Raw genomic sequence first — 27,348 nt, 5'->3', positions numbered from 1 at the left:
GGAGAATTTTTTTGTATCAGATTTGTATGAAATATTACTATAATATTATTATTATTATTATTATTATTATCATCATCATCATCATCATCTGCTTTTTAGGGCTGCACTCATGGCATATGGAGGTTCCCAGGCTAGGGGTCCAATCGGAGCTACAGCTGCTGGCCTACACCACAGCCACAGCAACACTCAATCTGAGCCACGTCTGTGACCTACACCACAGCTCATGGCAATGCTGGATCCTTAACCCACTGAGCAGGGGCAGGGATCAAACCCACAACATCACGGTTCCTAGTCAGATTCATTTCTGCTGAGCCATGACAGGAACTCCTGAAGTATTATTTTTGTATTCTTTGAATATTAGTATATAAAGTCATTACCAGTTTGTAAGTACTCATTTCCATGCAAATTATGACTTGGGGTAAGAGGTGAGCCACACACATTGCTCCCAACATCATTTATCCTAATTACACTGTTATGTGGAATAAAGGCCCAGTGAACCCAAGAACAACAAAATCTTTAACCAATGCTCATTGGTCATAGGTGTGAGAAGGAGCCAAAAAGATCCTTAGTTTTTTTTTTTTTTTTGTCTTTTTTTTTTGCTATTTCTTGGGCCGCTCCCGCGGCACATGGAGGTTCCCAGGCTAGGGGTTGAATCAGAGCTGTAGCCGCTGGCCTACGCCAGAGCCACAGCAACGCAGGATCCGAGCCACGTCTGCAACCTACACCACAACTCACGACAATGCCAGATCCTTAACCCTCTGAGTAAGGCCAGGGACTGAGCCCGCAACCTCCTGGTTCCTAGTCGGATTTGTTAACCACTGCGCCGCGACAGGAACTCCAAGATCCTTAGTTTTTACCCTAGTTCACCTGGATCTCTTGGAGGGATGCTTTAAATAAGCCACTTAGATGCTTAAATAGACTCAAAGCAGGTCTCCTGTCACCACACAGACACAGACTTCTTTTCACTGGGGCGTGAGGAAAGGCTAATTCTCATGCACTCCTGAAAATCCAGTGGCAATGGAACCAGAAACTCTGAGGCACATATACCCAAGGAAAATCTCTCTCTCTCTCTCAAAAAAAAAAAAGAGGGGACACCAATCCAGTGCTCCCTCTCCTTGGGAGAAACAGAGAAAGGGGACTGGAATGCCTTTTCTTGGAGATCAGCCCCAATCAAGAATCTAACCCGTCCAGGAACTGTCACCCTATATCAACCTGGAAAGGAGCTGAGGAGTTTACATGGCCAGGGCCAAGATCTCCCATTTATTTATGGAAATAAATAAATTATCAGTTCTCAAAGACAATGGATTGTAGCCAAGGAAATTTGGCATGAAAAAATTTCAAAGTAATATCAGTCACTGGAGAAAAATACCGTGGTGTATACCTAATGTGATTGACATTGCATCCCTGGGACTCTACCAGAGAGAATTGGTTGCAGAATATATACTTAAAGATTGGTTTGTTACAAGGTCTAGAGTTCAGTTAAGTAATATCAAATATAAAGAAATTTTATTTGTGCATTTAAAATTATTTAGTGAATTTTAATGTACTAAAGCTTCATTTTAAATTTTCCAGTTTCATCACTTCATCACTGATAATGCCTAATTGAGGTAATTATGGTCATAATATAATTACTAATAAAATTCCTAATAAAGGCAGCATAAAGGAGTACATTACAGCCTAGAACTGTTAAAGTGTTGTAAACTAGTGACAGATATCCATGTGTTCATTACATATTTTTTCATATATTCTCTCAAGAATTTTAGCTTTAACTTAGCCTGATGAAACACTGTTAAGTCACCTTAACTCTGATAGAAGGAAAAAAGAGATGAATAATCAAATTGGGTTTCTTAGCTTTAAAATATAGTAGTTGATTTTGTAGAAGGAGCAATTTTCTTCCTAATTATATTTAATTAGAAGCCCTCTTTTCTGCCCTATATTAACCAAAGGCTGAAGGCAGCCGTGGTAGGTACTAGAAACCAGGGGGGGAGCCAACTTGAGACCAAGGGTTTCCTGTAGGTGATTTGCATGAGGATAATCTAGAACCAACTGAATTTTAAAACTGAACCCTTCATTTGGTCAGTATGTCTTTAACAGACTTGTAGGTTAATGATAAAAATTCTCCAAAATTGACATTATTTTTCCGATTATAATATCATCAGATTACAAGGTTAAGGTTGTCTTTTGTAAGTATTATTGACTTATTCTGAAGTTGTAGGAACTATGTCATCATAGTTTAAATTTGCACTAATGTTCGCAAAAGAAGAAACTTTTGGACATTTCTGGGTTTATGCTTAATTTGCCAGAAATAATGTTGTTTTTCAAAAATCTTTAGCCTTGTTTTTATAGATCAGAGTTTTCAAACTCAGTTTCTATGAAGAAATCCCTAAATGGTCAAAGGTGTGTGTTGCTAAATTTACGGAAACTACTTCTTGGATAGACTTGATGAATATAAGCTTCCTGCCACTCAAAATATTTTTCTAAAGCCTTAGCACCTCCTGTTTTATTTCAGTGGTAAGACTTTGTAGTCACTTGGCAATTATCTGCTAAGTGTTTTCATGCAAACAAATAGCAAATAATAGAAAAGCACAAATTGCAGCTCATGCCTAATTGTATTTTTTTAATGTACATGAGTGTTTAGATTTGATCCTATATAACTTACTATGGTCATAGTTTCTACTGGATAAATTGTCCAAAGTTCATCTGATTACATAAATATTTCATGGTGTTTCACATTATTAATAATGTGGTTTCAAGTTTTTTGTCCCTTGGGTTGAGTTTTTAAATCACTGATGCATTAAAAGGTTCATTGCATCTTGGTGTCTATGTATAGCCAAAAATTAAGATATTCCCCTATAGTTTATTTCCCAATTAAGGCAGAATAGTTTTTTTCAACAATTAAACTGGGGGAGAAAATGTAGAATTATGAAGAAATGACTTGTAGATTTACTACATGTTCTGCTCTCTAATCTTGTGTTGAGGTCTGATGAATTCTTTAATACCGATAAAGTATTGGACTAAAAGTTGGGATCATCCAAATTCTTACTCCATATTCTTACTCGTGGGATCTGTTATACTGGATGTTGGTGTTATAAACATGCAGAGTCGAAGAGTGATCTTTGAATCGAGTTCATCAGGCTAATATTAACTTTTATTGGCAATGAGAAATACGTGAAATTTAGGGTAGGAATATGGAGAGAGTCTTAGACTTACTACTTGTTCTAGCTGGTGCTTAGGGTTGGAAGGTAGACCATCACCTTTAATCTGTGTACCTGGCATTCATCACCTGGAAGAAGGTGCGTGTATCATCCTTAAGAGGCTGTGTGACAATACACCAGAAGGTAGAGATACCTTTGGGTAATAAGGAGGCTCAGTTCTTAGGGGGTTTCTTATCCCTCTTTTCCTTAATGCTGTCCAAAGCCCAGGATTGACTCCAAATCTGTAACCTGTGTTTAGCAGGCAAGAAAAAGTCATCTCTGAATAGTTTAGTTTCTCTGGCTTATATCAGTCACAGTTTTATAAAGTCATCAGAGTGCTTATGATCTTGAATCATGCCTAATAACCACTGAGACCCTCAGTAAAGTGCAGTGTGTCACTGGGAGCCCTCAAGTGAACTGACCCAGTGGTCTGGTGCAGGTTGCAGGAGAAGGTTCTATAGTTGTGAACTCTCACTGGGTGGCTCGGCTGGCAGGCTTGCATGTGTCAACCACTGGGGCTCTTTGACAATGGCTATAGAGAAACAGATTATCAGGAGAGAATGGGACAGATTTTTCTATTGTATGTGCTGCTAAGGAATCCTATTTTAGTGTTTTTCACAGTGGGTTTATACCACAGAAAGTACATAGAGGGCACTTATTTTTGGCAACTTTCACAAAAATTGTGGTAATGGTTGCCTATGAAAATTTCCTCATGGATCAATAGAGAATAGATTCCAGAAACTTCCCGGAAATAATCCATTTGAGGTTTAACATTGCTTTGATTTAAAATGCAGTTTTGTATAGTTTTAAAATGCAAATTTTAGAATATGGGACATTGGCTAAAATTTCATGCTAGAAAGCCTCATTTAATGGATATACACACTGATACCATAAAACTTGCTGAATCTATCTGTGTCAAGACTGATTTATGGAGAAATGTGATCCAACTCTAAGATGTGAGACCAAAATAAACTATACAGAACTGTTTGGTTGCTTGGTACTAATTTAACTAGTTAGAAACTAATGATGTTTGCTATTCTTTATTGACTTGTTTTACCTTTGTTTAATTTAGTATTTTTTTCTTGATAAATTAGATGATTCAAAATTGGCACTTAAGAAGTATTAAAGAAACGGTATCCTTTTATATTTTCCCCTTCTTTTGCATAACCATAGTCATAAACAATTTTCCTTAATATGTGATCCAGAATATAATTTGGAACTTATGCTTCGATTTATTTTCACCTTTTGGCTTACTGTTACTGATATATTTCATTATTTTATTATAAGAAATGTATCAACCTCAAGATATGGTGAGTTCTTTTAAAGTTAACAACAACAATAAGAACAAAACATTCAGAGTTCCCGTCGTGGCGCAGTGGTTAACGAATCCGACTAGGAACCATGAGGTTGCGGGTTCGGTCCCTGCCCTTGCTCAGTGGGTTAAGGATCCGGCGTTGCCGTGAGCTGTGGTGTAGGTTGCAGACGCGGCTCGGATTCCGCGTTGCTGTGGCTCTGGCGTAGGCCGGTGGCTACAGCTCTGATTCAACCCTTGGCCTGGGAACCTCCATATGCCGCGGGAGCAGCCCAAGAAATATCAACAACAACAGCAAAAAGACAAAAGACGAAAAAAAAAAACCAAAAAAACATTCATTTGTTATAAGCTTAAGTGATAGCAGCAGAAAACCTCTAACAAGCAAATGTAACGTGTGCCTTTAAAAGTACAGAGCAGTCATTCCGGATTGATAGTTAAATTGTTACTTTAATTGAATCAAATTGGACTTAATAATTTTTTTCTTCTGGTAATACCCCAAAGAAGGCTCCATTCACCTAATTTTAAATTATACAAATAAATACACAAACGGAGAGTTATAGTGGATATTTTATGCTTTAAAAAAGGAAAGGCATTAATCCAAAAGAGAAATAATAAAATTATTTCTTCCCTTCCCTTAGGATCTCTAGGCTGGTTGAACACTGACCATTACTAGTAGTGTTTCCAGTTTCTTCCATTTACTTTCATTAAACTGGGTTATTTATCTATCTTCAAGTGAAATGGCTGAGCTTTCACACTAATTCTTGTTGCTACTGACAACCAAAGCAGCCATGCAAGAAGAAAATGCTGTGGAAGGAAAGAAAAAAAAAAAAAAAACCCACAAAACTTTAATATTTCCTCCCCAAAGTTGGAGAAAAAAGGGAACACACAGTATGTAAGAAACAGGTGAGTAAAGCTGTATCAATTTAAAAACTATCAGCCTTGGTTACTAACTGATTAAAAGTTTTAATTTTTTTCAGATATTTTTGTCTAACACTCATTTAAATAAAAGGATACTGTCTCTTGGAACCAAAAATTAATATTCTGAAAATGAAAAATTGGATTGGAAGGTACAAGTGTCACAAAAGGTCTGAAATATTTTGATTTAGAATTTGAACTATGAAAGAATAGCACAACTTCAATTATAGGTTAATATTTTTCTTGCAAAATGTTTTTTAATGACAAAACGGTGACTAAAATATTACTATTTTAAACATGTCCTAGATTTTTTTTTTGTTTCAGAAAAGCACTGAAAGTTGCAAATGTGTAAGTCTCCGGGAATGTAACAAGTTGATAAATACCCAAGTCCAGCCTCCTTACAGAGAAAAGATCTGGAATTTCTTTTTTTGGACATTTGTTTTGCAGCTTTCTACGTCTTAAGGCAGAGAATAGCCAGGATCAGGTGCCAGCTCAAAGGTTAGATGAACATATTTTTTGAAATAATTTTGGCTAATCTATGACTTGAAAGGATACTTCTAAATGATAACTTCACAGAGTTATTAATAAAACTTACACACTAGTTGTGTTTTTGAGTTGCTTTACGGGGAACTTTATTCCTTAGAGATGTGTTTCTTCTGTTGGTAATTTTATTTCCGTTATTACATTAAATTTTTCCCTTTCAATTTATAATTCCTTTCTCCTGTTTTATGAATCTAATAAATTGACCTCCATCCTAACCTAAAGGACAGTTTATATTTTTAATACTTAAAGAAGCAAATTAAACAAAAAAGTCTACCAAATGAATTTACTAACACCATCCTATCATTAACCCAAGGGAACTGTATCTCATATTCATTATTTCTCCATGGGAAAAATCAGGTAAGAAATCTTTTTATTGTATAAAGTATGTAAGATGTTATAATAGTACCTCTGAATATTCATGATATTGTGTTGGTACATAAAGTGTTTCTTATTTTAAATATTTTGGTGAGTGAACAGTGTCACCTGACAAACCTCCCTTGTGATACTTCAGTGGAAAATTTTGGTGAAATATGTGAAATTCTATTTAATGGAATTGTTGCCACGAAGACAACGTGCTTTAAACTGACAGATGAATAATACTATCATGTAGCATGGAAAATGGTTTTAAGGGGAGATTTTAATAAAAACATTTGGAAACAATGGAGTTCCCGTCGTGGTGCAGCAGAAACGAATCCGACTAGGAACCATGAGGTTGCAGGTTCGATCCCTGGCCTTGCTCAGTGGGTTAAGGATCTGGCATTGTCGTGAGTTGTGGTGTATGTTGCAGGTGAGACTTGGACCCTGTGTTGCCATGGCTGTGGTGTAGGCCAGCAGCTGTAGCTCCAGTTTGACCCCTAAGCCTGGGAACCTCCACATGCCACAAGTGTGGCCCTAAAAAAAGCAAAAAACGACAAAAAAACATTTGGAAACAAAATGGATAGTTCTAGAAATAAAAGTTAAAAAATTTGTTTGTTCAGGGACACTTAAAAAATCAAAGCATATGCGCCTTATGTTTACTACCAGCTGTAGGATTAACTAGCAGAGCTATGGCTGAGATTAAGGAGGCAGTGCCAGATGAAGAGTATAATGTAGGCTTTGTCACCAACAAATATGGGTTCAGGACCTGTTCCTATGACTCACCCTCTATGACATACTAGATATTTTGTTTATCTTTTCTGAGCCACAATTCCTAGTCTTAAACCTACTTGGCAAGATCGTCACTGGCCATAAGGAGAGGGCATCGCAGAGAACAGTTCTTGATAAATGTTTGCTGTTCCCTTGTGTGGCCAATATAAAGCACACAAAAGAGCTTTGAAACAGTGTTTTTTGTTTTGTTTTGTTTTGTTTTTGTTTTTGTCTTTTTGCCTTTTCTAGGGCCGCTCCCGCGGCATATGGAGGTTCCCAGGCTAGGTGTCAAATCCAAGCTGTAGCCACTGGCCTACACCAGAGCCACAGCAATGCAGGATCCGAGCTGCGTCTGCAACCTACACCACAGCTCAAGGCAACACCAGCTCCTTAACCCACTGAGCAAGGCCAGGGATTGAACCAGCAACCTCATGGTTCCTAGTCGGATTCGTTAACCACTGCGCCACGACAGGAACTTCTGAAACAGTGTTTTACTAGGGTCCATGATACTGTCCATGGTATATAACAAATTTTAAAATACGTTTTGTTTGCCATGCCCATAGTTTGGAAATAATCCATTGGAAGTAGTAGAAAATTTATCACATGATTCATTTCTAAAATAAAAACTGGCATTGGATAGCTGCCTGTGCTTCTGAACCATACTTTTTCCACTTCTTTAATAACGTCCATTTGCAGATGTCAGAGGGACATGGATTTTGGTCACCTAACTCAAGGAGAAGCAACTGGAAAGACTGAGAATTGTATTGTAGAATTACATTTAGAGTTACCTAGTGATTTATTTGACATACATTTGAGAGCTTACTAGCTGTAAAGAGCTCAGTTACGTTCTGAGAGAGATACAAAGATTAGTCAAGCATGGACTCCTGCTTATGAGCAGCTGATTTAATAAGATGGTGGGAGTTCCCGTTGTGGCGCAGTGGTTAACGAATCCGACTAGGAACCAGGAGGTTGTGGATTTGATCCCTGGCCTTGCTCAGTGGGTTAAGGATCCGGCATTGCCCTGAGCTATGGTGTAGGTCGAAGACGTGGCTCGAATCCCGAGTTGTTGTGGCTCTGGCGTAGGCCGGCGGCTACAGCTCCAATTAGACCCCTAGCCTGGGAACCTCCATATGCCGCAGGAGCGACCCTAGAAAAAGGCAAAAAGACAAAAAAAAAGATGGTTGTCTCTTATTCCTTCCAGGATTTGAAAGTAGGCAAGAGTTAGGGATAAAGAGTTGAAGCTGTTTAGAGGAAGAATTGCTTCCTGCTGGAGAGGATCAAAGAAGAGTTCCTGGACTCAGCAGTGTTTAGTTGATTGATTCATTCAGTAGCTACATAGTGAGGGCTGTTACCTGTCTAATCCTGGGCCAACCACTGCAGACATATCAGTAAGGTGAAGCTACAGATTTTCAGCAGGGAAATTACATAATCAGATTTCTATCTGAGGATGTTAAGCTGGTGCTCACGGGTCCGGTCTAGCATACAGGTGAATTTGGTTTTGCTCACAGTGTTTTAACTATTTCCAAAAAACACCAGGCACTTCTCTGTAAAAGGTGTAAAAGTGTGGGCATGATTTAATCTTAACCAGCAGAATGTGGTTGTAGGAAAGAATTTACTGGGAAAAATGAATGTATTTAACTTGCCTATCTTATGACCTTATTACATTATAGCTCTTAACTCTTGGTTAACGTTTTTAAAAGAAATTAATTGACATGCTTGAAAACACAAAGTGTAATCTGATTGTGTTGTCTACTGCTTACAAACTGTTGCTTGTTTGGCGTTATGGATAAATACTGATTCTTAGAGTACGAAGTTCTTTAGGATGATGATTGTCGTGTCCACTCCATCGCAGTGGACTGCCCTCGCATTGCCAGACTGCTCTTTCATGCTGCTTGTTCTGAATCAAAGACCCTTCACCATCCACACAGTGAATTCCTACTCATCCTTTAAGATTCAGCTCACATTTCCTCTTGCAAGCCTTTGCTGACATTTTTCCTAGTCCTGCCTGTCTGCAGAGAAATTCCTTCTTTATTCTTTGAACACCTTATACACCTGTCATGTCTGTCTTTGTTAGGAGATTGTATGCTATTTCAGAGCAGGCACTATGTATTTAAAGAGCTCAAAGTCTAGCGGAGAGCTAGATAAGAAAAATAACTGTGATAATATAGCATGACATAATGTGGATATATGTATAAATATATATGTATTTATAATTTAAAATTATATATATATGTAGATATATAATTTATGGCTGAAGTATGCACAGAGGTTCATAAAAGCACTGATGAGAGCTCCAAACTCAGAATAGGGGCTAAAGCAAATACTGTTTTTTTTTTTTTTCGTCTTTTTGTCTTTTTGCCATTTCTGGGGCCGCTCTTGTGGCATATGGAGGTTCCCAGGCTAGGGGTCGAATCAGAGCTGTAGCCGCCGGCCTACGCCAGAGCCACAGCAACACGGAATCTGAGCCGCGTCTGCAACCCACACCACAGCTCACGGCAACGCCGGATCCTTAACCCACTGAGCAAGGCCAGGGACCGAACCCGCAACCTCATGGTTCCTCGTCGGATTCGTTAACCACTGAGCCATGATGGGAACTCCAGCAAATACTGTTTAAACTGAATATCGAAGGCTGCCTAGATGTTAGTCCACCGGGCAAGGGGAAGAATGGCATTCCATGTAAAAGCGCGGAAGTATTAGAGTATGCTATTTCCTGGGAGCTGCTATTAGTTGGTGTATTTGTGGATGGGACTGGAGATAAGGCTTGTGAGATAGCTAGGAATCACGTCATGGATGTGGTGTTGAATGCCATTCGAAGAGTTTGAAGCAGTATGATGAGCTCTAAGTAAACATGATGCATCATTGGTGCGTATAAGGGGGAGAACGACGCTGCGAAATCTTGGTGAAGCTTGTGATCAGCAGGGTCCCTCTAACAGCAGATTAGGCCTGGATTGACATCCACAGTGCTGGAGGCAGGAAGACCGTGGGCCATTACTTATTTAATCAGTCCCTTACTGAGGGACATTTAAGTCATTTCCAGGTTTTCATTTAAGGTTCTTTAACAGATACATTTGGAACAATTAGTGAATTCATGCTTTCCTTTAAAAAAAAAAAATGCATGAGCCAAACTGACAAATGCCTCAAATCCTATAATTCTATGCACAGTCACAAAGTTGATTCCATTTTATAGTTAATAAATGGCTGGCTCTTTATATAATAGGGACACTTTAAACATAAGGATTTTGGTTGCTGGAAGAAGTGGTGATGGTTACATTTAAAATTTTCTGGTCTTTTGTGATGATTGCTCAATACTCCTATTCAAAATTAGAGCATCATGTCCTTAACTAAAACACATCGAATTTTCACCTAAAATGCACTTTATTATATCTCAGTGAATTCTTACATTATGATATGCAATGTCTTGTAATTATTTTTGAAAGAAATTTTGTGGCACAGCTTCCTTTCAAAACCTCTTCTGACTCTCTTAAGCCTGTGTAATTGATCACTTCCTCTTCTGTATCCTCTGCATGCATCTAGGACATCTTCGCTTACTTTCTTCTCTCCTTACTAGACTTGCCTACTTGAGGTTGAAGACTTGCTCTTATTGATTTTATTATCCCCCGCACTTAAGACAGTTTCTTAGACACTCTTGCTGTTCCTCTTTGTCATTCTTACAATTCTTATTATAGATAACATTTGTTTTAGCTTTAAGTATGAGTTGAGTACCGTTCTAAGTACTTTACTTGGATTTTTCTCATTTAATCCTCCCAAGAAACCCATGGGTAAATGCTGTCTGCACCGTGTTGGTTTACTATTTGTAAAGTAAAAATGGCCATGCTGAGAACTTCCTCTGGTTCAACCTATGATCTCCATTTTAGAGCAAAGAAGAGCTGGGTAGTCTGCATAGGTCACACATTTCCCAAGTGGTAGAGCTGGGACCCCAGCAATCTACCTCCAGCATCTGTGCTCTTACCCTCTTCTCTACAGCACACTGATAAGTGGACAACAGCTCATGGTTAAGAAATATTTGTCAAGGTATGCATATTAGCCTACCCATGTTTATAAATTTTCCCTATCTTTATATCTGAAAATTTGCAAATCCACAGAGGAGTTGGAAGTATAGCAACAGTAAATAGCCATGTACTCTTCATGTACAATTGTTAACATATTACACGTTTGCATATATGCACACACTCTCTTTATATATATATATATATATATATTACATATATATATATATGTATTTTACTGAGCCATTTGAAAGTAACTTACAGACATAATGGCTCTTAATGCCTACATTCTTCAGCATGCATCCATTATCACACTTAAGAAATTTAACATAGGTACAATCATATTATGTAATAAGCATTTTATACTTAGAGTTCCCAAATTATCCCCCGAATGGTTTTTATGGATTTTTTTTCTTTTTTATTGGACCCAATCAAGGGCTATTTATTGCAATTAGTTGACATTCTTCTTTGGTCTCCTTTAATTTAGAACAACTTTAGAACTGTTCGGTATCTAATTTTTTTTTTCTTGACAATGACATTTTTCGAGAGTCCAGGTCAAGTGCCTGATAGAATGTTGCACAATCTAAATTTATCCAATATTAGGGTTAAACCTTTTTTTACAAAAGTACTAGATAGATGATCATATGTTAGGACATTCCCATTGCATGTAAAGTCAATTTGTTCTTTTGCTGGTGATGCAAAGTCTAATCACTTGATTAAGAGCCCATCTACCTGACTTTTCCATTGAAAGGCACTCTCTCTCTATAATTAGTAACTAATCTAGGGGATGATACATTGAAACTGGATATCCTGTTTTCCAGCAATTCATCTTTAACATCTATGGATAATTTTTGCTCAAATTATTTCAGTGGTAGTTGTAAAATTATTTTTTCAAATTCTGTCATTTCTTCTGCATGGTTGCTGGCATTCTTCTGGAAAGAGGAGCTCTGTTTTCCTCTTTTTGTCTTTTTTTTTTTTTTTTTTGCTATTTCTTGGGCCGCTCCCGCGGCATATGGAGGTTCCCAGGCTAGGGGTTGAATCAGAGCTGTAGCCACTGGCCTATGCCAGAGCCACAGCAACACGGGATCCGAGCCACGTCTGCAACCTACACCACAGCTCACAGCAACGCTGGATCGTTAACCCACTGAGCAAGGGCAGAGACCGAACCCGCGACCTCATGGTTCCTAGTCGGATTCGTTAACCACTGCGCCACGACGGGAACTCCTGTTTTCCTCTTTTTTAGAATCATTTTGGACCCATGGATTCTTTTATTATTTAATGGTTATCAATTACTATTCTTATTCTTCTTGGTGCTTAAATTATCCCAAATCTGACCAGTGGGAGCCCCTCCAAGCAGCTCCTGTGTCCTCTTTACTTATTTCCATTGTTCTTTGACTATATCCTTGCTTTTCATCCCAGCAAAATATTTCAGCCCATCTGCCCCACCCGATTCCTTATGTAGTGGGATGGCATTTAGAAACAAAGATCTGGGTGTTATGTGTGCTCATTGCTACTGTTACTCTAGTTAAAAACAAATAAGCAAGCAACAAACAACAGCAAAAACAACCCACAGATCTACCTCACACTTCCAGATAAATAGTAACTTTTCTGATGTGTTCTTAAAGTCTCATTTGGCATTAATCTAAATTCCTGTCTTTAACCATAAGGAAAACAGAAAAGTTAAAATTTTAAGTAAACTGAAAGCAACAGCATTTTTCAGATTTCTTAAGTGAAAAGGGATAGTGTCTAGTTATGGTCAATAAAAATTAGCTTGAGATACAAAGATGCAGAAGCAGGAGGTTATTTTCTTTGGTCAACTTGAGGAATTAAAAGTTAAATAGTGAGAGATGAACTAGGTACTTGAGAAATTCCAGCTGGATGCTCCCAAAGACAAAAATAAAATGAGTTAACTAGATAGCTCTTGGGAAATAACAGTATATAGAGAGAGCAGTAATCCTTATTTATTATTTTAATTTCATACTCTAAATTAGTTAACATTTATAGTTAATTATTGGTTGAAATTCTTTGTCCTTTTTTTTTTTCCCCCAGGGCTGCACCTGCGGCATATGAAAGTTTCCAGCTAGGGTCAAATTGTAGCTGCAGCTGTGGGCCAACACCACAGCCACAGCAATGCCAGATCCTTAATCCCCTGAGCAAGGACAGGGATCGAACCCGCATCCTCACGGATACTAGTTGGATTGTTACTGCTGAGCCACAACAGGAACTTCATGAGTTGAAATCTTAATAAAAATAATGTTACATAAAATATGACAGCAAAAAAATCATGGATGGAGTAATATATCAGAAGGGATAACAGTTCTATATTTCATTAATGATTCAGAATCTGGGCTCTGTACAAAACAAACAATGGAGTAAAGAGATTATTTTATGTTGAGATAGTCTGGCAGGATTACTTTAATTTTCTTAAGTTATAGATTATATTCTTTTTTTTTTTTTTTTTTTTTTTTTGGTCTTTTTAGGGCTGTACCCATGGCATATGGAAGTTCTCAGGCTAGGGGTCAAATTGGAGCTACAGCTGCTGGCCTATGCCACAGCCAAAACAACACCAGATCCAAGCTGCGTCTTCGACCTACACCATAGCTCAGGCAACACCAGATCCTTAACCCACTGAGCGAGGCCCGGGATCGAACCCGCAATCTCATGGTTCCTAGTCAGATTCCACTGTGCCAAGACGAGAACTCTGTAGATTGTATTCTTAACTGCAACTTTTCTTTCCTACAAATGTAATTTAATACTTTATGCCTTTAATTACGCTTGATACTCTCTATCTTTCTCATCCTTTCCTGATTAGTGTTTTTACCATAATCTCACTCTCCTTTCTTCCAAATCCACTCAAAATGCTGTTTCTAGCCTTTTTCTGAATACCAGAAGAATTAGCAGCTTGACCATGGAACTGGATGAGAAATTTTTATTGAAATCAGGCAAGTCACTTAACCTTCTGTGCTTTTACTTGTCTGGTGGCAAAATGAAGACTATGTTTGTCTCTCTGCTGCCTTCTATGGATATTGTGGGGGTAAATTTAATCAGTCATGTAAAATGGTTTTGCATTCTGGATTCATGAGATCGTTTAGTACATAGTATTTTATAGTGATAACAATCACAGGCACTTTTATTTCAATTTTTTACTACAGAAGGAATTTACATTTGAAAACAGGATATTTGATGCTAGTATCCAGGATAAAAGAAGCCTGCAGAGTTGTTTTCCTCTGGAGATCTTGTAATCTGTAGGATTCTTCCCTCTGGATTTGTTGTACCTATGACATACCTATGTGTATAGGGAGGCTCAAAGCCCTTTCCCGTGGAGTCCTTGTAAAGCTCAGCCTCCATTTCTTCCAGGTCCATATAATACAGCAATGACTTGTCTAATGCTTCTTTCAGCAACTCTTTCTCTTCCAAGGCCAGTTGCTCTTTGAAAAAAGATATTTCTTATTGTATGTTCCTGTTCCCTTCAAATGAGTTTGTCCATATCTCAGTTCTGTGGAGCTTGTTAGAGGTCATGAGAGCTCTTGGAGATCTCAGTTTTGTATCCATTCATCCTTCTGCCTTGCCCATGCAGACTTCTGTGTCACCTTTGCTTCTAAATTATAGACCCCAGAGGACAAGGTTCTTTGTTCTGCTTTAGTGGTGCCATGTCTGAATGGCATCGTGATGTAAGACTGAAAAAATTACGAATGATTCTTAGGATTCTAAAGACAATCTCACTTACTTTAAGAAAATCCTTCTCAAGAGTTCCCACTGTGGCACAGTGGGTTAAGGATCCAGTGTTACTGCGGTTGTGGTATAGGTCAAAGCTTTGGCTTGGATTCCATACCATGGGTGTGGCCAAAAAAGAAAAAAAGAAAATCCTTCTCAAGTTACAACGTCTGAGGTTGAGTCGGCTTTTCTCTTGTCACTTTCCAGAGTCACCATCTGCTTGGGTATCTCAACATGTCCTTATTTTATTTTATTTTTTATAAATGTTGGCACTTGACTCCCAAGTATGATTAGATTACATAAGAAATATTATATAGAACTGATGTGAGAGTTTATTTTCCCCTAACTTATTTGATAACTTTGTCCGACTCAGTGTCAGAAAGCATTGCCCAACTCTCAGAACCCCAGTTACATCAGTAGGATGAATTTTTAAGAGTAAAATTTTAGATTGGAGTCAAACAGAAGAGGCTTGGACATGTGACTTAAAGAGCTATGTTTGCTTTGCCAGTTGAGACTTGTTTCTTTTTCTAGTTAAAGTAATGACTTAGGGTTATTTTAAGGGCACTTTGGAGACTGTGCAGCGGGATTGTTGGAGAGTAGATTTTGAGTGTGATTTGCCCATTTGAGCTTAATTCTGGTGCTGGATTAAGGTGGGTGGGAATCTGTCATTCATTGACTGTGATCCTCACCTGAATTTATTACCAAGCTGCTAAACCATTTGAAAACAGGATGCTAGTGCACAGGGGACCGAATATGGCCCAGGCTTCTTATCCCTGATCCAGGTGAGGTTCAGAGAAATGCTGCCTTTTCTGATTTTCTGTAGCGACAACAGACACATTATTTCCTACAAATCAAGTGTCTCCTCTCTTTTTTGATATTTTTAGAAGCTCATTCTAGAATAGACTAGTAAAAATAGTCCACTTAGTTTGTTTTTTTTCCTGACCTGCCCTTCACAGAAGGTGGTAAAGTTTGTTGTATGCCAGCCACTGAGAGCTCCCATTATAGTGTGGTTGATTTTCAGAGGGTGGTTCTGTTTACAGAATTTGGGAATCATTTTTCTCTAGTCTCAAAGTGAATATGTATTTTCTAATTTTTGCATATAGAAATGAAGTTCTTTAGATATTTCTGAATATGATATTATAGGTATAAGATAACTTTGAGAAGTTATATTTCTTTACTAGAGTTTCATCCTAAAATTTCTATTCTAACTGCATATACAAAGAAAGCTTGATGGTAAACACAGATGAGGTCCAGATTCCACAGCCTTGGGCTCAAGGATAGTCAGTTAGCGCTTGTAATTTTAACTGTATTGTAATTACACTTGACTGCAAGTAACACTGACACAGAGGCCAGCATCCTAAATTGCTAGGATGGCCATTTAGGGTTAATATTATTATGACTTCTAGCTCTGCCTCTTTTTCTTTCTTAAGATTCACCTCATGATCACAGAGTAGCTGCTGTAGGTCAGCTATGACTTCTACATTCCAGGCAAGGAGACAATGGTGGGCATACTCGTCAACCACCTTTTAAAGTAGCTTTTAAATTCCAAAAGCTCCATGCAATAACTTCTGTTAACATACAATTGGCCAGAATTTAGTCACTTGGCTACCCAAATGTGTCAGGGAAGATAGGGAAAGTACTTTTCCATTGCTAAGTCATTACCCACTCAAAAAAAAAAAAAAAAAAAAAAAAAAGGAAGAAAGAAGGAAAGGAAAGGAAAGAAGAAAAAAGCCATTCTATTTTAAAAGAAGAAGGGGGAAAATAGGTATTAGTAAGCACAGCAGTTTCTACCACCAATGTCTTTTATGATCTTTGATCGCATCTGCTGTTCTAAGCACTTGACGGTATAGCACCACCACAACTGTGGCCTTCTTAGAGAACCCACTCCATTGTCCTTCCCCAGCCTCCGCTCATATCCTGAAAGGCTATCTCTGCCTCTTACTTTTAAGGTACGAGGCATTTCCCGTCGGAGGCCTTTCCAGGGCTTCGGGCTCAGTTATTATTTGTCCCTTCCCCCTCTTTCATCTCATCTCTCTGTCATAGCCCCTGTTAACTCTCAGCCAACATATTAAAGTTTCACAGTTAATTTTCATACCCTCTGCAACTCCCTCAACCCCCACCCACCACTTGCCAATAGAATAATTCATCTTTTAAATGTTCAATACCTGTTTATTGAATCCCATTGCAGACCCAATGACAGCAAAATAGTAGAAGAAAGTCCTTTTGTGCACCATTTTTCAAAGGGTTTTCTTTTTATAAGAGGAAGAAAATTGGTTATATCATCACTGTTCCAATTAATAGCTATTGGTTAATATATAGGTCATTGGTTCCTTCAGTAAATGGTCTGTTGGATAGATGTGCAAACAGCAGTTTGAAAATACTGGCTCCCTAAACGCCAATGAAACATTAACAGTCTGGGTCTCTTGGAATGAGGGCATTTGATATGTCCAAGGTTAGGCCACGCCACTGAGAACAAACAGCAAAGGGGTGGGAGGGGAGAACCATAAAAACTTTTGTTTCTGAAAAGGTCCTGGAAGTACTATAAATGGATGCTTGTCAAGGTGATCAGTGGCTAAGAAGGCAACACAGGCTGGGTGCCTCATACTTATTTATTTCATAAAGTGTCCTCTTCCAAATGAACTTTTCCATGCTTTTAAGTGGTACTTTCTCAACTTCTTGTTCATGTTTTGAGAGATGTTTTCAAATTCCAGTTATTTGAGGAGGTTAGTACCTTGACCTGAATTTAATTATTTTAAGGTGTTTACTTTTTCAATATGACACTTCGGTTACCTCAGTGATACTTGACTCATTCAGGCTGTATTCATGTATACTTGTTAAGATTTATGGAACATCTCTTTTCAAGATGAAAAAAACTTTCTTTTTAACTTGAATTTCCTGGTGATTGGACCTAGAAATTGCATAAAGGATGGCTTATTTCTGGGCCTTGTTTTTAAAACTGCACGTACACTGTCTCCCAGGTATACAGTGACTAACGCATAGTGTTGGAAGGTCCTCCTAGAGAGTTCATTTCCTCTCCCAGAGCTGAACAGAATTGCTTCCTGTTGAACGTCATGCCATAATCTAAAATCGGATTTTTATGCATTTCCCCAGTGTGTTTCTCTGCCATTTACTTGTTACACTCTGCTTGTCCTTTCTTTCTGTAAGCTTTTACACTACATCCGTATAGAGCAGCACTAGGGCTAGTTGTGGTACAAGGTCCAGTTGGGTGACAGCTACAGGCAGGGGAGGCCTGAAAGGAAGATTGGCAAATAAGCCCGGGGCTTTCCAGGCTAGGGGAGGGTTGCTGAGAGCTGAGTGAGGAAATGTAGAAAACACCAAAAATAACATGCACGTCAGTTTCACAGGGGGGTTAGAGTTTTGAAGGAAAGGATGTTTGAGAATTGTCTGACACTGGGAACATCTCCCAGAATGGAGAAAAGCATGGGCTGATAGGGGAGGAAGCAGGTGTCAGGGACTGGAGAACACAGGGTCACTGTTGCCCCCACTCCCCTTGGTCTTCAGGACCCATCTGCTTTTCACCCAAGGGTTAATGAAGCCCATCCCTTCCTGCCAAACCCATGAGACATGCCTTCTGCACATCAGCGAGTGTCTAGTCCATCCTATGTATCATCACAGGCTGATAGCCTCAGAGTTTTAAATTTTTATCAAGTAATTCTGATGATGATGATGATGATAAGGTTTTCATTTCCTGTGGATAAAGTGTATATGCCTCAATCTGAAATTTAGGGAACATCATGGTCTGGTACCACTCACCTATGATTGTCTACCTCTTCCTCTTCCCCCAGCATTTACCCATCTCTTTAGCTTGACAAGCCTCCTCAGTGTCCTCTAAATAAATGATGGCCTGTTTTGCTGTACAGTTCTCCATTCCTTGGATGGTCCACTCTCTTCTCTGTCTGCCCGGGCTTCAAGATCCACCTCAAGATCTCTTCCTCGAGGCTTTCTATGTGACTCTATATGGATATGCCTGTGTGATGATTTCGTCACAAATTTCATATGTGCCCCTGATTTTGCTCATCAATAAATGTTGTCTTGAATGAAAAACATGATTGTTTTGTTTCTTCGTCTAGATTGTAAGCTCCTTGAGACCAGTGCCTACACTATAGAATGATTTTTCATGTGTTCTAATATCTGGTGTAGCACCATATGCATATTTGTTATAGAGCAAGATTACTCCATCTGGAACCATCACATTTGAGACTGGATAACTTGTTTTGTGAGGGTTTATCTGAGCCCTGTAGGATATCTAGCAGCATCCCTGTATTCTACCCACTAGATGCCAGGAGCCCCTCTTCCCAGTGTAACAATTAAAAGTGGCTCCATTTGTGCAAAATGCCCTCTAGGCAGCAAAAATACCCCTAGCTGAGCAATCACTGTGTAGAGTAAGCAGAATAAATTTGAACCTGTATCTTGGCAGGAGTTGAAGACTATGAAAAGATTTGAGTGATGATTTATAGCATTGTTGATGGAAGACCGGAAATGTAAAATAGAACTTTCTATTTTCTGTGATAGGCTGTGGAAGGTCTCTTATAGATTGATGAGCAATTACAATGCAACTTAAAGTTAAGAAAGGGCAGGATGAGAGAAATGTTCTTAAGTTGACATTTCGAAAAAAATGAGTTTCAGTTTTTAATTCATTTTGAACCATTTTGTACTTAGGAATACCTCTTCCAATAAAATAAGTATTTTGTTATTTAATTGGAAATTTATCTGAAGCTCACACTTACCTTTGAATTAAGAACTGCATTTCGAAGCATATTTGAGAAAATGTGTTTGAAATTATGGGTGCCAGTTATTATAAAGTTATAACTGTTGACAAACATCAGTTGTGTTTCTACATAATTTTCCAATTTTTCCTCTTTTTTGACTATTTGAGTATTGTCCTCACGTTTAGCAGAATTTCCAGCCCCAAGCAACACACACATACATAACACGTATATGTGAAAGTGTGTAGTCTAGACAGTGTTTACTCCTCCAGGACACAGTGATTTTTATATATTTCTGTTACTTACTTTAAGTTCTTAGTTTTTTTTTTTCTTTATCAAACTAGCACATGACATAGATACTGCATGGTTGATATACTGCTGACCTAGAAATAATACATGATATCCTCTTTTCACAGCTGTGTGCCAACCACAGTGCAAACATGGTGAATGTATCGGCCCCAACAAATGCAAATGTCATCCTGGTTATGCTGGGAAAACCTGCAATCAAGGTAGGGAAACCGTGTGACCCAAGTAAAGAGTCATGTGCCCTCTCTACACTTGCCTGATAGAAAAATTTAGGTTCTCATGCAAACTACTTTTCCATGACCATCGTCCTCAAATAGTTGAGATGCCATTTTGCTGAAAGATAAAAACGTAATAATGGTAAATCTTTTAAAATCTAATCAGAGGACAATTAAAAGAATTTCACCCTCTTAGTGTTAATAATGAAAATGTATTTCGAAAAAGAGAAAATTGCAGCATCAGTAACACTAGAAGCCTTACCTTCTGCTCTTCCTTGATCTTCCACTAAGTGGTTGGGAAGCGTCTCCGTTAGATGAAAACACTTTAATTCTCAAAGTCAGGTAGGAGGTCCGGCTTGAAATGTTGAGGTCCCTCTGACTCTGAGCTCTTTCATCTTTATGAGGAAATTCCCTTCATTTGTTGACCGGTTCGTAGTGTTTGTCAGAGAAACAAATATCTTGATTAGCAAGTTATTTTTAATTGGTGTCGCTTGCTTATAAAAGCAAATATTTATTTAGCTCTCATGTACTTTACATATATTACCGATTTTCATCACTCTAACAGCAGAGTGTTATTTATTATAATTAAGCTATAAATAATAGTATTGTTTCATTTTTCATTCGAAGAAACCTTGGGGATATTAGGTGTCCTGCCCAAAGTTCATAAAATGAGTTGGTAAAAGATCTACTCTGTCACCTTAGAGCTATTGTCTATATAATTCATGTCTCTTTCCACCAGTGTAATTTTGGAGGAAGAAAATATCACTGGAAATGTGATCCTCTGACTCATGCTGCACAACAAGGCTGACAAGGCTTGTCTTTTTAATTAATTTTACTCGAAACCTTTCTACCATTAGGTGTTTACAAAACTGAAGTAAAGAAAAGATAGGCTTAGATTTCACTAGAAGGATGCAAGTATAAAGGCGTCAAAACTTTCCACTTAGTCCTTCAAATAATATTCCCTTTCATTTTAAATGTCAGATGAAACAGTTAAGGCCTCACTGTTCCATAGATACTTAGTTGACCTCATCTGATCCAGAAATGATCTTGTTGAAATATTCTTGTTCTTCAACATCTGAAAGTCCTTGAGGTATGTCACGTAAACTCATCATTTATAGACATAGTTTTCACGAGAATCAGGAACACTGGTATTTGAAAGTATATGTGATTGTTCATGAACTGCCAGCTGAAATCCACATTAGTAGAATGTGACCTGTGCGATGGGGCGGGGCGAGGACAAGCTGTGCTTCTAAAGTGTGTTCTTTATTATCAGCTGCTTATTGATGACTGATGTTTTCCAAAACTTCTTTTCTGTCGTACAGTATCTATTTTTAAAGTGGAATTTGCCTACATACATGGGTAGTATTTTGAAATAAGTAGGGTTCTTATGATCTCACTTTCCTCTTTTAAAAATCCAGTTGATTTTTCTTCTCCAGTGTGAGTTGTCAAGTGGCAGCATGTTCAGGTCTGATTATTGAGTTGTCAGTGTTCTTCTTAGAGTGCCAGCGTGCTCCTTTTTAAAGTGCTGAACGTAAGCCATCAGAGGCGTCATTAATGTGTCAGCACCATAAAACTCTGTTGTCCCAATGCCAGGAATTTATACAAAGAAGATTATTACAAGAAACGACTGTTGAGATGGCAGAGAAATTCATTTAAATTTATTTGCAGGCGCTGCATCAACTTTAATGTGGTTCAAAGACACTAAAACTATCATTGGAACACGGATCCATCTCTGGGTATCTCTTATTTTCAGAAAATAGGTTTACCATGTACTTTTTCCTGCAATACGTACTTATTTCTCTCAAGAAAAATTGAAATATACTGAGTTGAAATCTTGCCTGCCCAAATGAAATATAGTTAGGGGGAAGAGAGTTTTATTAGTGGCAAAATGGGATTTTACACCTGCAGAATGGTGCTGCCACTGAAAATGTAATTTCAAGTTCAATCTTGTATATAAAACTCCAGACTACAGTAAACCTGTGTGTTTTAATCATCTCTCTCTTTTCCTTCCTTACCAAAAATGCAGCTCTAGCAAGTTCCTGATGGGAAGGTTTATATTGTTTGAGAGCAGGAACCCTTTGTGGGCTGCCTCTGACTTCTAGGTTCCCCCAAACTATTATTAAAATGATTTGCACATAAGCACACATTAAATACTTCTTTAGTGGCTGCTTCGTGTAATAATTCTTGGTCTTGAACACCATAGTGACTTGAAGAGTTCGAGGGAATTGTCTGCTACAGCTCCTTAGTCCCTGAATCCATGAACTGTCAGGGTGAGAGGCTGCTGTGAGTGAGCTGGTTAAGTGGGGTAGCTGTTAAGAGACCCCCAGAAATGTTATTAGAGCAAATTGTCTATATCTGCTGCATAACAAATTAACTCAGAATGTTTTTATCCAGACTATATCTTTTTTTTTCTTCTCTTTCCTCTTTTCTTCTCTCTTTCTCTTCTCTTTCTCTCTTTCTCTCTTTTTCTTTCTTTCTTTTCTTTCCTTCCTTCCTTCCTTCCTTCCTTCCTTCCTTCCTTCCTTTTAGGGCCAAACCTGTGGCATATGGACGTTCCCAGACTGGGGGCTGAATCAGAGCTGTACTTGCTGGCCTAACTACAGCCACAGCAATGAGGGATCCAAGCCACGTCTGTGACCTACACCACAGCTCATGGCAATGCCTGATCTTTAACCCACTGAGCGAGGCCAGGGATCGAACCCGTATCCTCATGGATACTAGTCTGGTTTGTAACCCGCTGAGCCACAGTGGGAACTCCTGGACTATATCCTTTAATAAAGTGGAAACATGCCTTCGAGATAGGGGTAATCAAACAGGTTTCTTTTTCCTTGAGAGAAATGTTCGGATGAGCTTAAGTTGAAATAATTTCCACAGGACTGGAAATTAACATTTGCTTCAACGTAGGTTTTGGTACAAGGCAAGTATCTGCTAAAAATGGTGCTGCAAGCTGTGTACTTTAGGAAATTCACCCCTTCCCTTCCCTCAGAATCTTGCTTGGTGGAGTGAGCAGCTTGAATAGAATACAAGCACTTAATAAGTGCTTTCAGAGCTTCCTGGGGAGCCTCAGGAATAGCAGGACAAGCCCACTTTGGAACTGGCTTAATTTAACAGCCTTGTCACAGGCTTAGTATGAACCTGCTGGTCATGGCTTGTGCCCTGAGTCATTCTTCGGATTTGCTATAGCCGGATCATGTGTAAAGTCGTGGGCTTGGACTGACCATATTCTATAACGCACACACACAAAAAAGTGCCTTTCACAGTAAATGAAGTTCTAACCTGAACTCTGGCAAGATTTGCTTTTTTCCACCTTAACTCTCTCTGGTAATTTTATTCACATGGCTTTTCCTCCTCCTCGAGTCTCTGTACTCATACAAGCCCCCTTACCCCCTCAGCCAAAAAGAGTGTACTATTATAGATAACACCCTTTTACATGACTTTCCCATTGGAGAATAATTTGGGGCATGTACTGTATCATCTCATTGCATATTTTCAGGAATAAAAGATATTCTTTTGAATGTACAGTGTGCTTTATAGTAATTTCAGAAGAAACAATTTGCAAATATCAATTCCTAATGTTTTGTTTGACATGGTTTATATTTCATATGTTGAATTCCTTATCTCAAGAAATAAATCAGTATCTTGTAGCCCAGAACCAGACAGTAAACTTTGGGAGCTAGTTAAGTCTGAGTTGATTGCTTTCCTTAGCACAGCAGTTTAAATGCTTTAACCCTAATATTAAGGTAGTTTCTTCAGGCCTGACTTTTTTTTTGCTTTTTAGGGCCACACCCGCAGCATATGAAAATATGGAAATTCCCAGGCTAGGGGTCGAATTGGAGCTACAGCTGCCAGCCCACGCCACAACCACAGCAACTCGGAATCTGAGCTGCATCTGCAACCTACACCACAGCTCACTGCAGTGCCAGATCCCCGACCCACTGAGTGAGGCCAGAAATGGAACCCTCATCTTCATAGATACTAGTCACATTTGTTTCTGCTGCTTCACAGTGGGTTATTCCAAGGCCTGACTTTTTGAAAGGTGTGGAGTCCCACCCCAGAAACCAGTGTTCATTTAATTTGGGAGGTTTAATTGTTCATAATATGATAGTCTTTAAACAGGATGTGATTGCCCTTTTGACCCTACTTTAGGCCTCACCCATCTTATAACATTTTGGTGAGCTAATAATGGCAACAGTTAATCTTTTTTGCAGAAAACTTCTTATGTATATTATTTTTCCAGCCCCAGCCATCTCAAGTATTTTAAACTATTGTACAAAGTAATATAGGAAAGATTTTAAGTTGGTCATTTGAGACCTAAGTGTACCTAAACAGAGCAAGTTGATTATTATCAATTTTTGTATAATCTGTTTTTTTTTTTTGAGTTGTCTCTTTCTTGATGACTAAAAACGACTATCTCATTTTGGGGGCTTAAAAATTGGTATGAGGGTGATGGAATGTAAACTTATAGTGTGTGTGTGTGTGTGTGTGTGTGTGTGTGTGTGTGTGTGTGTGTGTTCTTGGGAAGCAAGATGGCAGAGATAAGTTTTAAGGACAATAGAAATTAAAATTTAAAAAGAGAAACCAGAAGAACGAGAAACTTATTTTTGTCAAGTATCTAGGGCATTCTTTTTGAACTCCAACAACTTTATGTAATTGTTCAATATATACTTACAAAGATTTTTAGGGCTAAAAATGACATCAGTTCAAAGTTGACTCTTATTACCTTCTTCCTGGTGTGAAGACGAACACTCCTACCCAACTCCTCTTGACCAAGGCAGTGAACAGCCTCTTTCACAACCCCCGGATCATCAAGCCACGAGTTTACCTTCAAGGGGTGAGCGTGCCTTGTTTCAGGTGGTCTGCTCCTCCCACCTGCACGGCTTCCTGCAGTGTTGTCACTTCTTGCCCGTGTTCTGAAGACTCGCCCCAGGAGTGCCCAGTCCTCCGCATCCTGAGCATGCGAAGCCAGCAGCAGAAATTGCCACCTGGTGCCAATTCTCTGTGCTCTAAAAAGCCTGGAGCCTCCCTTGTCCTTTCCCTGCATCAAGTATCCGTTGCTTTTCTTCTTTTTTTCTGGGTTTCAAAATATTTTCTAAAAATCAGATAACAAAAGAACTTTTGTTTTTCTGTGTAGGTGAAGTCAGGAATTCCGAAGCAACTGAGACTGGGGTTATGATGGCTTTGGCTAAGTAGATTTTTGAGATTCTCAAGTCCTCTTCCCCAACAGTACATTTGGGATGTAGAGTTTTAGGTCACCTGGAAATCAAACGATAGCTTGGCTTCCTTCTTTTGTTGGACATTTTGTCATATTAGAAAGCCTGAGTTCTGCTTCTAGCACAGCCCTTAAATAGCTATATGATTACGTGCAAGTCATTTAATGTGTCTGCGTGTAAGCAAACCAATTGGTAATAGGAAAGTGATTCCTGCTCTCTTCACCTGCAGGGCTGGGGTGAGGCTAGAAACACCAAAAGTTTTAGCATCTTCATTTAGGCTGGAAAGTTTTGTAGAAAAATTGAGTGGCCGCCTGACTTTACAGTATTTCTTCCTTTTTTTTTTTTTTTTTTTTAAACTTGCACCACGGCAGTGACAATGCTAGATCCTTAACCATGGGCCACCAGGGGACTCCTAAAAGACATTAGGACTTTTTCCAAAAGATTTTATTTCTCGCTCACTCATAGATTTAGGAACTTATAATGACTGAGTTAAACTCATTTAAATTATTAATTACTGTTTCTGCTCATTAGGAACGTGATGCATTTGGATCAAAAAATTGGGGCAGTGAGATTAACTTCAGGGTGATTGAAAATTTAAAGAGTAAAAGTTATGGCAGTTGACATATTGAGATCTGCTTGCCTGTGACCTCCACTTGAATCAGATAAAATGTAAAAGCTTACGACTTCTGAGACATAACACAGTTTAAACCTCAAAGGGAAAAAAAAAGGTCCAAATTATGTTAAATGAATGAAAGATTATTTTCTTTAAAAATCCATTGGGTTATCTTACTCAGTGAATCTCTTCCAGATTTTCAAGCTCCTTGTCAGTGTTGCATGCTAATAAACTTTCTGATTCTTTTTTCTTCCTGAAGTATAACTATAATGCTATGCAGCTTGCATTTTTGTTCTGGATCAGCTCCTTTCCCCCACCCCACCCCACCTAAGCTCTTGAATTCATCAACTTGCTTAAATATACTCTTGACTGTAATAGATGCTCCTTCAAAATTATATAGATAACAGTGTAAGCATTTGTGTAAGTGGTTTAATTGTAAAGTTCTGTCCTTTGATGTGATGAAATAGGTATGTGATAGAATTCATTAATTTTCTATTATAGATTGTCCTTATAATGTATATTACATCATAAACTTCTAGAGAAAGAGCAAGATTTAAATAAGTTTAAAATGAAGACACTAAAGTTTTCTTTCCTAGGTTCTTTTATCAACTTTTAAGATTGATTTGTGAAAGTACAATCAGGAGGATTTTCTTGTTCTTTAAATTCTGTTTATTATTTTTGGAGCATTTATTATAAATTAGAAGTGTCATTTTTGAATATCTGACTTAATGTGGTAGTAACACAAGCATTACTAGGTCTATAGTCCAAGAAATTTTGGAAGCAGTATATATTAACTCAATTTTATAAGCCATTCAATCAATAACAAAAAGGTATAGTTAGCATAGACTAGAAACCCTGAAGCAAATTGAGGAAAAAGAAGTTCATCGCCAGGACATGAGTTGCTTTTACTCTTTTGAAGCTCCCTGATTTAGCAAAGTTCTGCTATTTGGTAAATATTGATGATTGTGGATTATTACAAAATCCTATTTTATCATCTCCACAGTGGCTTTTGTAAGGGTCAGTGGGAAGTTTGCAGGTGACACAGGCGTGTGGCGGAGGGGGCAGTGGAGGCAGTCCCTGGGGACATCAACAGCAGCCACCTGTCAGGGTGTCTCATGCAGCCCATCACCAGCTGTTAAGAGTACAGGTTTCTCAAATTGCTTTCAGCATATTTGGAAGCTTATGTGACAATTTAATAATAGTAAAATATCCAACAAGTGTCTCTGCATTTGCCCACTTAATGCTGCATGTTTACTTCCTTTTCCATATTATTTCATAAGTGATTTCCAGGTATGTTTGGGTCTTTTGGGGGAAATTTTGACATCTTACTGATTTTTTTTTTCATTTCCTTTCAGTTTCACAATTCTTAACCCCAACATGCTTTTTCTTCTAGGAAGGGAAAGATAAATTTGGATTGAAAATCATCAACATCCCCAGTCTGGATCATAGACTCATAGCAATCCTAAG

At 38.4% G+C, this 27,348-nt stretch overlaps 1 protein-coding gene across 12 annotated transcripts in view; it reads left to right on the top strand.

The window, feature by feature from the left end:
- NPNT (nephronectin) overlaps nucleotides 1-27,348 on the top strand; it is an 80,034-nt gene that overhangs the window by 12,271 nt on the left and 40,415 nt on the right. For 2 of the 12 annotated variants that reach the window (XM_084973280.1, XM_084973281.1), the window contains 3 exons: nucleotides 1,573-1,607; nucleotides 5,746-5,919; nucleotides 19,954-20,046. Coding sequence is in view for 4 of the 12 variants with exons in the window: in XM_021101703.2 (XP_020957362.1) it covers nucleotides 5,869-5,919; nucleotides 19,954-20,046; nucleotides 24,797-24,889 (237 nt within the window). In the remaining 8 variants the exon portion in view is untranslated. Of the gene's footprint in view, nucleotides 1-86; nucleotides 4,505-5,144; nucleotides 5,410-5,745; nucleotides 5,920-19,953; nucleotides 20,047-24,796; nucleotides 24,890-27,348 lie in introns of those variants that run through there. The other 10 variants (XM_084973276.1, XM_084973277.1, XM_084973279.1 and 7 more) reach the window with 10 other exon arrangements.

This window comes from Sus scrofa, chromosome 8, assembly GCF_054392235.1.
Source record: "Sus scrofa isolate SSC_HxYL_T2T_F1_AM1 chromosome 8, Sscrofa_HxYL_maternal_Yorkshire_Landrace_v2.0, whole genome shotgun sequence".
Taxonomy (NCBI): domain Eukaryota; kingdom Metazoa; phylum Chordata; class Mammalia; order Artiodactyla; family Suidae; genus Sus; species Sus scrofa.
The sequence above is the reverse complement of the archived record's forward strand: the minus strand, read 5'-3'. Positions and strand labels throughout refer to the sequence as shown.